The sequence below is a fragment of the Microchirus variegatus genome (assembly GCF_963457635.1).
Source record: "Microchirus variegatus genome assembly, chromosome: 1".
NCBI lineage: Eukaryota > Metazoa > Chordata > Actinopteri > Pleuronectiformes > Soleidae > Microchirus > Microchirus variegatus.
Window position 1 is genome coordinate 5327018 of NC_139802.1, and position 10504 is coordinate 5337521.

Consider the following 10504-nt stretch of genomic DNA (forward strand, 5'->3'; position numbering starts at 1 on the left):
TTTTCTCTTTATTTTTTGTTTCTTGGTGGAAAGCTGAAAAATAAAGTTGACGAAGAAAACACGGCTGACTGAAGCATAAAGAGGAGTAAACAGACGGTGCCATGTTTCTGTTTGTTTTGTGAGGAGATGCAGCATCAGTGGTTCGTTTGCAGCATTTAATGTATATCTTGTACACATAAATGCACCCACTTTGGATTAAACGAATAATCCACGCAGAATGTTACTCAGTGAAAGTGGGGAAACTTAAAGGTGCCATATGTAAGAATGTGGCCAAAAACGGTTACTACATTCAAATTCAAAATACTGAGTTCTTTTAGGTTTCGTTTTCTGACATAACTGGCAACCCGTGGTTGCTCGGGAGCTGAAACTGCACTGACTGCAATGATTGGTAGACAGCAGTAGGTGGCGCCACATGCCAAAACATGGGTTTAAAACAAAAACATGATTTGCAGTCTGTAAAATATTTTTTTTTAATGCAAATATTTTGTCTATACTGTTGTTGGTGAGTTCAGTTTGTTATATGAACATTATTCCTGAGTCTCTGTGACATATTAAGAGGATTTTTATGGCCACTTGCTTTAGATTTATTACATAATGCACCTTTAAATGATACTAAACATGTTTTACAGAAAATAACCAAAACATCTAGTGACTAGTTTTTCATGTGAAAAATAAAGTCTGGTGTTTTTACAAGTTGTTTTTACTCAACTTTTATTTATTATTTACTATACTCAAAATCCAATGTTGTTCAAACTGTATAATTGAATGATCCTAATATCAGCACGTATCAGCTGCTCATTGGACGTCACTGTGACTGAACGAGGCCGGACGAGACCATTAATGCAGTTTATCATACTTCCCCTAACATCAATCACATCTGAGATTAATGAGCACAAACAGGCCTCCAGATTGTGATTATGGAGAGGATTACGAGTGTGCGTGGCTGAATTAGACGTTAAAGTCAACAATCTGGCTAATTTCAGCTCGGATTAGCCTATTAACCGCACGGTGATCGCTGCTGAATCCCCCCAACATCCAGTGCCAGTGAAACGCCGAAGAGGCAGCGCGAGGATGCGGAGATGATTTCTGTGACGCTCCGATGGAAACCTGCGAAGATTCCCGAGTGGGAAAAAAAATGACGATCGCATTTGTTGCCAGGTTGGTTTTGTAGTCGCATGTCGTCGCCTGTTTAAAACACACTGGCCATGATTTTCCTGCGGAGGCTGGCGCAGCTGCTGCTGCCGCTGCTCGTCCACAGCGGATGGTGGGGGGTCGCGGCGAACCCCACCGACGAGGGAGCACTCAGGGCCGGGCACGGCGAGCACGGAGAGCCGGGACACCAGGAGCCTCACAAGGACTCTTACAGCACATTCGCCTCCGAGTTCCTCGAGTCCAGATATTTGTCTGATGATGGTGAGATTCTGATCCTGGTGCAGTTTTCACTACAGATGCAGTGTTTATTTTTTTTGGACGTGTTTGTTTACATGCGGACAAACTAACAAGGCGCAGACTATAAACTGTTGATTTAGATAAAAATATGTGTTATTTTATAATGTATGTTGTTTATTTTGACTACATTCACTCAACCTCTGTCCTCTGCACACGGCCTTCAGGACCCAGGCCAGCTCCCCGCTTGCTCTCTCTTTCTCTCTCTCTCTCTTTTTCTCAAACACACACACACACGCACACACACACACACGCAAATATTTGTGCAGCATTCGATGGTACCCAAATAGACGCAATACATTCCCTGGCCCCTTACCCTAACCTTAACCATCACAACTAAGTGCCTAACCCTAACCTTTACCCTTTACCTAACCTAAACTCAATTCTAACCCTAACCCTAAAACCAGGTCGTAATCCTGAAAAATCCCTTTATAGAAGAGAGGACCAGCCACACACACACACTTCACTGCCTTCCATTTATTTGGACTAACAATTTATTTGGACAGCCTAACCAAAGCCTCACAACAAACCTAAACCAGAGCCTGAGGTTCTGCGTCAGACGGGTCAAGCTTTGGTAACCAAGAGGACTACTAGTTCAGAAAAAGTCAGTGTTCATACCAGAAAAGGTATGAAGGGAGTCTCTCACACACACACATACACAGACACACACAAACACTTAGGTAACTGCACATCCATTCATTATACAACAGTATAAACAAGTCATTATCCCTAACCTTAAAAACAACGAGCTAATGTCGAAGCATAACCTTAACCTAAACACAATTTAAATCTTGTGGCCAGAGTTCCTCAGAAAGGAGGTTCTGCCTCATTAGGACCAGGTTTGGGTCTCCATGAGGACTACAGGTCCTGAAAAGAAACAGTTCCTAAAGAGGCAACAAAAACAAGCATACACACACACACACACACACACACATTCTTGTACTTGCTGCATACTTAGGACCAGGTAAAAGTGCTGACAAAGTGAGGACCAGCATTTCCACTTTATAAATCAACACAATTACAAATATCTACTTCATGGATGACATCTACAAAGAACTACTGGTTGCGGTACCATAACATGTCTGCTGGTCCAAAATTTGACAAAAACGGCATACTATATTATGTCGTCCAAAATTTGAAAAAAAAATGTACCCAAATTTTGACAAAAACGTCGTACGATACTGTTGTACAAAATTTAAAAAAATAAAAAAATGTACCCAAAATTTTTGGTCCAAAATTTGAAAAAAATGTTTGACAAAAAAAAAAAAAAAATTCGTTAAAAATTTGAAAAAAATGTTTTGTCCAAAATTTGAAAAAGATGTTTGACAAAAAATTTGAAAAAAATGTTTGACAAAAAATGTGAAAAAAATGTTTGACAAAAAATTTGAAAAATCTTGAAAAAAATGTTTGACAAAAAAATGTTGGTCCAACATTTGACAAAAACGTCCACAATTTGAATTTTTTTTACAAATTGAGTATAGCATATTATAGCAACCTACCTAAGGAAGTGATATCAATGAAAAAAAAGTGAGGACCGGCCAAAATGTCCTCACTCCGTAAAAATGACCTCACTTTGTTGGTTAAAAGCCCTCACTGGTCCTCGGTATGCCGCAACTACAAGAACACACACACACACACACACACACACACACACACACACAGTACAGATGGCCTCTCCCTAGTTGGTCCTGTTGATTTTCTAGAATCAGCATCCTTGGTGCCTTGTGTTCTCTGGTTTCACAGGTTATCCGTTCCCCACGGCTCCACCAGTGGATCCCTTTGCCAAGATCAAAGTAGTCGACTGTGGAGTAACCAAAGGCTGCATAAGGTGAGGAAACATCTACTGAAAATAGAGCTTCAGTGCAGCTGTGATATCCTACATACTGTGTCCTTTCTTCTTTGTCCTGACCTGAACTAAATTCAACTGTGAATTACGTCGTCTCTGCTACAATCTGAACATGTGTTTGTGTGCGTGCAGGTATGGGAAGCCCGGGTGTGATGCAGAGACGTGCGACTACTTTCTCAGTTATCGTCGCATTGGTACAGACGTGGAATATGAAATGAGTGCAGACACTGATGGCTGGGTGGCCGTTGGATTTTCCTCTGACAAGAAAATGGTGAGCAGCGTCTCAGACAAAATGTCTGATAATCCATTATTAGACACATGGATGAACTCCAACCAGTCTTGACGTCACCCAGGGCTCCACCTGCAGACAGGCTCCTGCTGGACGATACAAGCTGTCAATCACACACTCATGTCCACTCACATATACTGTGGAAACACAATTTATGTGCCTTTGAAGACCTGACACTAGTGATTGAAAACATTAGTCTACAGCAAAGGCCCATGTCTAAAATACATATTAAAACTAAAGCAACCAAACTGTTTTGTATTTTAAAGCATTTATATCTAAAACTCCTCTGCTGTGGGGATAATACACAACTCCTTATATGGACATCCTGGAGGTGTGTGTTTATAGGTCACATATTCAGGCTTTCAAACGGTTTTTTTTTTGTTGAGTCAAAGTTATGATTCCTTTTAAAGTAAGTAGCAATAATTGCGCAGAAATCACATACAAACATGCCGTTTTTCATTTTCTTTTTGTTCATAAAAAAGTGAACTTTAAACTGTCACGCACTTCCAAATTTCACAAATTCAATCAAATTTTTTACATTTTGAGTTAATTTTGCTCAGGTCTGTTGTCTGTATATAGTTGGTGAAAAAAAAAAAATATATATATATATATTCATTAGATTGGCTATGTTGTGCAGAAAAAAGGATATAAGACTAAATTGCACGTTCTTATATACTCTGTTCATTTTAACATAGTAATAGAAAAAAACAGCTGAAAGGCTTTGTGTACAAAAATAATGGACCAGTGTGTAGACTTACTACAGTATGTCTAGTAGAATGTAGTAAAAATACTTCGAAACTCAGTAACGTGGTGATGAACAATAGTTTTCAAGTTTCTTTTTTCCACTCACATTTAACGCTCATGTTTAACATCATTAACCATTTCGTTTGAAGGTCAGTGAATAACTTGTTTTTCCTTACAAGAATCACCAGGAGTTAACTGTGGGCAACTGTTCTGAAGAACTGAAGAAGCCTCTTGGATGAGAGATGAAAAGTCCATTTGCCTACAGCTAACACCTGAAGACGACTACGACAAAGAACCTTCACAGACGTCTTAACTTTCAAGAAATTGTTATATATACGTCGTCGCCTTTCAGGATGAAACATGTTCTCTCCTTTGTTATTTCCATACCTTCAGGGAGGAGACGATGTCATGGGCTGCGTTCATGACGACAACGGCCGCGTGAGGATCCATCACTTCTACAACGTGGGCCAGTGGGCCAAGGAGATTAAGAGGAACCCGGCCAGAGATGAAGAGGGCGTCTTTGAGAGCAACCGGGTGACCTGCCGTTTCAAAAGACCGCTGTATGTCCCCAGAGAGGAAACTCTTGTGGATTTACACCTGTCATGGTATTACCTGTTTGCATGGGGTCCGGCCATTCAAGGTGAGTCCTTGAGTGCATTTCAGCTGCTTTTGTTTCCTGTATTTAATTAAGATGAAAGATAAGAGAGTCCTTTATTCGTCCCGCAGTGGGGAAATTTACAGTTTACAGTTTAGTTTTTTAAAGGGGACATATTATGCAAAATCAACTTTTTAATCGTCATTTAAATCCTTATATCTGGGACTCTGGAGGTCCTATCAGTCGACAAAGTGTGAAAAAAGATGATTCACTCATGTTTTTGTGGTCCTCCTCAGTCTAAGTACAGGAGATAAAACACACGATGTTGACTTTCGCGCTCACTAGGACGTCACAATGTGCTAAATTCCTGGAATTGTTGTCTCTCGGAGCTCCGCTTTGTCCGTAAAAAAACACGCGAGTGCTGGCGAGGGCAACGGCATCCGAAAACCGGAAGTCTGCAAAGTCCGTGAAAAGTTCTATTCTTGGCTCCACAGTGCAGCACAGAGTTCTACACAAACTTCCAGCCTCAGAGGATTTATCTGTCCAGTGGATACATGTTATATATGACGGCAATGTGCCTGCTAGAGCCTGCAAATGATCACTTTTCCAAATGCTAACTGCTGTTAGCTCCCAGTAGCCTCTGTGGCTGATGTCATTTCCTGTCCCTTAAGTTTCGTTTCACTATTTTTTTTAAGGTGGACCTTAAGAGATACTACTAAATAGAGCGTTCTAAACAGAGCTGTTTTGGCAGGATGATTGAACTGCTGTGGTGCTTCGTCCTTATGGTATTTTGACCAAAGCATGTCACAGACATGTTCATTAGGACACCAGGGAACTAGTTTCACTTTGAGAAATAGGCTATAATATGTCCCCTTTAACTCAATTTGTCTCTGTCCTACCTTTTCTGACAGGTTCCATCACGAGGCACGACATCGACAGTCCACCGGTCAGCGACCACATGATCAGCATCTACAAGTATGAGGACGTCTTCATGCCTTCTGCAGTTTACCAGACCTTCAACTCTCCCCTCTGCTTACTGCTCATTGTAGCGCTCACCTTCTACCTGCTCATGGGGACACCATGATGAAGCACAGCAGAGCATAGCGAGAGAGACACTAGAGAAGATAAAGAAGCAATAAAAAAAAAAAACACGTTTACATTTTGTTTGGATGCCACAGTCATGTATACACGTTACTCACAGTGTTAAACACATTAAATATGTCAGAGAACAACACTGTATATCCATCAGTCTGGACTCTGAAGACTTTCCTAGAAAATAGTTAAATTAAAGGTGCGAGTACACGAGGTCTGGTACAAGAGTAGTGTTATAGTATAAATAGGAAGAATATTTTAACTATTTATGATTAAGCATTCAAGTATTATAAAATATGAGGAATACACATGCCATGAAATAAATTCCGCAAGTCTTCGAAAAATACTGCATGCACTGGAAAATCTGGGAATGGTTTGCTCCTGTTCCCTGCTGATGAGAAGACGGCGCCTCGTCACCAACTTGGCTCCAGCACAAAGGCTTCCTGAGGATCAATGGAGCCAAACAGTCGACGGCCATTTCACACACTCTGCCTGCTCTTTCAGTCACGCTTCTAGAAAAGAAGAGATGGGTTATTTGGTGGCTGGTGCAAAACAAAATATAACTTCCATGGTTCCAGGAACTGCATTAACTATACAAAAGGTTTTTGTTCTTTCTTTCTTTTTTTTGGTCCATGTTTAACGCACAACTGTTGGGTTTTGGGTTCTGCTGAAATGTGACTGTGTTGAATGCACAACAACACACCGAACAGGAACAAATGGTGGATTTAAGAGCATTTTGTTTGGGCATGGACTCGTATCCTCCCCATATTACTGTAGCGTTATTAAAATGACTGAATATATTAAAAGGCGTCCTTGTTTAGTGTGAAATCTGAGATTATATAGTGTGTGCGTGTCTGGTATCGACGTAACTGTGAACTAGTAAGGACACTGGGCAAAAATAGCACTTAAAATAATGCATATGGCCATTATTATTATTATTATTTCTTTATATTATTATAATAATAATAGTAATAAAACACATTTCTAATTATATCACATTCAAAGTTCTGATGGCATAGATGTGATAAAATGAAGAAAAATACTGCACACATTTGTGGATGTATTTTATTATATCATATCATACCTTTTTTTTTTTCAGATATTTAAACAAACTGTTATACTGAAATAACTGTTGTTATAATAATAATAATAATAATAATCAAATAAAAGGCAAAAAAAAAAGAAGACACAATGTGAAACTTTTAGGCCCAATTTTCAATAGAAAATTCATTAAACTACAGTAAATCCATCTTTTTTTGTTTTTAATGACAGTGAAGAACTGTGAGTGGTGGGCCAAGGACGGTTTATTTTCCTTTTCCTTAATGGTTTCCTTCCCTTCTTTCCTATACCGTCTTTTTTCCTCCCTGAGGAAAAAGCACAATCAGTACAGCTACATTTCCTCATCCTCACAGCTGCTGCCTCCTGATATGACCTCTATAAGTGGTCTGATCGCCTGCTGCACAGAGACCGTTTCAGCGTAGTCTTCTGTGTCCACGTCCTCCAGATCGGGCAGATCGTTGATAAGCAGTGAGCGCTGCAGTGGAAGGTCGATGGTTTCCAGCTGCTCTGCATCTTTCAGCTCTGTCACCAACGGTCCTGGACCATATGTTGATGTATCTGCTTCAGGAGGATGTTTCTTCTCACTCGTGTTTTCCTGCACTCTCTCTGCCTCTTTTCTCCTGAACTGGAGAACACCTGGCTTGTTTTCCTGCTCTGGATTCACCCGTCCGTTCTCCTCTCTCACCAGCTGCTGCTGCTGCACATGTGGCTGTTCATCTTTCTCTATTTGCTCTCTTATTGACCCTTCACTTGGCTCCTGTGTTTGCTCTGTGAGTTCAGTTTTTACGTTGCATCTGTGCGTCACTTGATTCTGTAAAAACTCTTCATGGGCTTCCACGCAGTCCTGCTCAAAGGCTCGCATCTTCTGCTGGGATGAAGTCAAAATCTGGGTGTCATGTTGCTCACAAAGAGTGGTGAAATCCTTATTTTCCCCTGAAACAAAACAGACAGGTTAGACCACATGTGTCAAACTCAAGGCCCGGGGGGCCAGATGTGGCCCGCCATATCATTTAATGTGACCCGCAAGTGATTAATTGGTCTTAAAAACCTGTGTTAAAATAGGTCTATGCTGCTTTAAGGCGTGCGTTGACCATAAACTACATTTCCCACAATGCATGGCTTTTGCGTTACCTGTAAAGTGACGGCATCCTGCCACTAGATCGCAGTGTATCATTGTATATGCATCATGCGACGAGTGAAATTGAATAAGTAATAAATACAGAAAGTTATTTAGCAATATGTTACAGAGTAGTTACCTTTAGTTTACATTATATTTGGTTACATTTAGTTACATTTATTCTGTATGACAGTTACATCTGACCCTTTGGGGCAGCGATTATGCTGATGTGGCCCTCAGTGAAAATAAGTTTGACACCCCTGGGTTGGACTTAAAGGTGCCATATGTAAGAATGTGGCCAAAAACGGTTACTACATTCAAATTCAAAATACCGAGGTCTTTTAGGTTTTGTTTTCTGACGTAACTGGCAACCCGTGGTTGCTCGGCAGCTGAGACTCTTCTGACTGCAATGATTGGTAGACTGCGGTAGGTGGTGCCACATGCCAAAACATGATTTCAAAACATAAACATGATTTGCAGTCTGCAAAATGTTTTTTTTAATGCAAATATTTTGGCCGTACTGTTGTTGTTGGTGAGTTCAGTTTGTTATATGAACATTATTCCTGAGTCTCTGTGACACATTAGGCGGATTTTATGGCCAGTTGCTTTAGATTTATTACATAAAGCCATACTCACTCTATATATCTGAACATGAGAAATGTCGCTCACCTTCTTCCTGTAGCTCCTTAAGTTCTCGTCTCTCCTGAGCCTCTTTCTTGATCGTTGCGATGGCATCCAAGCTGTCCTGGATCTTCCTCCTCTCCCGTGTTTCCCATTGCTCTCTTTCTCTGCGCTCCCCCTCCAGGCCGCTCACTGCCCACGCCTCTGCACAGGCCCTTTCTTTGGGAAACACGGGGCGATCGTCGAGAAAGGTCAGCTGCTTGAGACGGACAATCATAGTCCTCCTGTAGTTTGGGATTTTCCTCACCACATCGTTCCCCATTAGCTTCAAGACTCTCAGCTCAGGCATGACCTCGAGGACGGAGAGGACACCGGGGTCATTGAGCAGGTTGTGAGACATGTCCAGCACACTGATGGTCAAACACTCGCTCAAGTGCTCCACGTCCTCCACAGTCTCCAGCCTGTTGTGGGTCATCTCCAGCGTGGACAGGTCAGGAAGGCTGGAGATGTTCTCTATTCTCTGGATGTAGTTGTTGGAGACATTCAAGGTGCACAGTTTCTTCATGTGTTCAAGGTTCTCCAGCTTGCGAATGAGGTTCTGCTGGAGGAACAAGCAGCGCAGATCAGACTGCGCGTCCAGGTTCTCAATTCGCTGAAGACCGTTGCTCTGCAGCCAGAGACACTTGAGCCCCGTGTAATCCTCCAAGTTCTCGATGACGGAGAAGCCTTTAAAATGCAGGTACAGAGTGTCGTTCAGGTGAGGTGTGACATAAAGTTTGTTCTGCTTACAGTTTTCTCTGAGGAATGTCTTTGTCATCCGTGGTCCTGACTGTTTTTCTGCTTTCTCTCCAAGCAAACTTTGCAGTCGTTTGTTATTTGTCTCGTGTTCCTCTTTGTCACACATCGTTTTTTTTTTGTTTGTGGAGAATATAATCGGCTTGAGGCGAACTTCTTTTAGCCGTCTGCTCCTCTGCTGCGGAACGTTTGTGTTTGTTTCCATGGTAACGCGGGTTAGGGTCATAGGACCGGTCTGGTTGTCCGGATGTCGTTCCTTGTTCCGTGTCGGACATTTTTACGTGTTGCAATGCGCACGTCAGCAGATTGCAATGCGAGCGCGCGCAAACACATACACACCTGCAATTGTTAATTAATTTAAAATGATCTGTCCGTTCTTTCCTTTACTACAGTGTTCAGAGGAAATGTAGTTAAAAATAAAACAGTATTCTAATTTGGGAATTAGACTAACACAGGACGTCCATATCTATTTTTTTGATCATCGCTGCATCAATATATCCATGTTTGTTTTTATTTTGGAGTTTTACAAAACACGTCTAAGAAAGTGCGTCCATCGACTATTCAGCAAAAATGTATGGATCAAACATTTGATAGATTAACTTCAAGAGCAGACCAAGAACTATGGAACTTTAGCTGCTTATGTCCCAGAGATTAAAAAAAAGACATAAAAAGTCATAATTATGAGATAAAAAGTCATAATTATGACATAAAAATGTCACAATTATGAGATAAAGTCATCATTCTGACTTTACATCTCATAATTATGACTTTTTATACCTCTTTTTTTTATTATTGAATCTGACAGTAGAGTAAATAGTGATCCTGGCTTCACACACACATTCCAAGTTCTGTTCAAATCATGAGAATTGACAGATTCTTTTTTTTTTACAGTTTTGTCCA

General features: G+C 40.9%; 2 protein-coding genes across 2 annotated transcripts; one reads left to right on the top strand and one right to left on the bottom strand.

Moving 5' to 3' along the window:
* Positions 1-935: 935 nt before the first annotated feature.
* frrs1l (ferric-chelate reductase 1-like) lies at positions 936-6769 on the top strand. Its single transcript, XM_083888552.1, has 5 exons — positions 936-1413; positions 3190-3274; positions 3425-3563; positions 4719-4965; positions 5832-6769. Exons 1-5 carry the CDS (start codon positions 1206-1208, stop codon positions 6002-6004), a joined length of 852 nt encoding a protein of 283 aa, XP_083744678.1. The 5' UTR covers positions 936-1205; the 3' UTR covers positions 6005-6769.
* Positions 6770-7402: 633 nt separating this feature from the next.
* Positions 7403-9713, bottom strand: LOC310932891 (uncharacterized protein; the record flags this gene model as incomplete). Its single annotated transcript, XM_083896281.1, has 2 exons — positions 7403-8004; positions 8858-9713. The coding sequence occupies 2 exons, from the start codon at positions 9711-9713 to the stop codon at positions 7403-7405; spliced, it is 1458 nt and encodes a 485-aa protein (XP_083752407.1).
* Between the last annotated feature and the right edge of the window lie 791 nt (positions 9714-10504).

Bases quoted from the DNA above. Each gene is read 5' to 3' on its own strand.
- frrs1l (XM_083888552.1), top strand. From the start codon at position 1,206: ATGATTTTCCTGCGGAGGCTGGCGCAGCTGCTGCTGCCGCTGCTCGTC. The intron at 3,564-4,718 runs GTGAGCAGCGTC...CCATACCTTCAG, and splicing joins TTTCCTCTGACAAGAAAATG to GGAGGAGACGATGTCATGGG. The intron at 4,966-5,831 runs GTGAGTCCTTGA...CTTTTCTGACAG, and splicing joins ATGGGGTCCGGCCATTCAAG to GTTCCATCACGAGGCACGAC.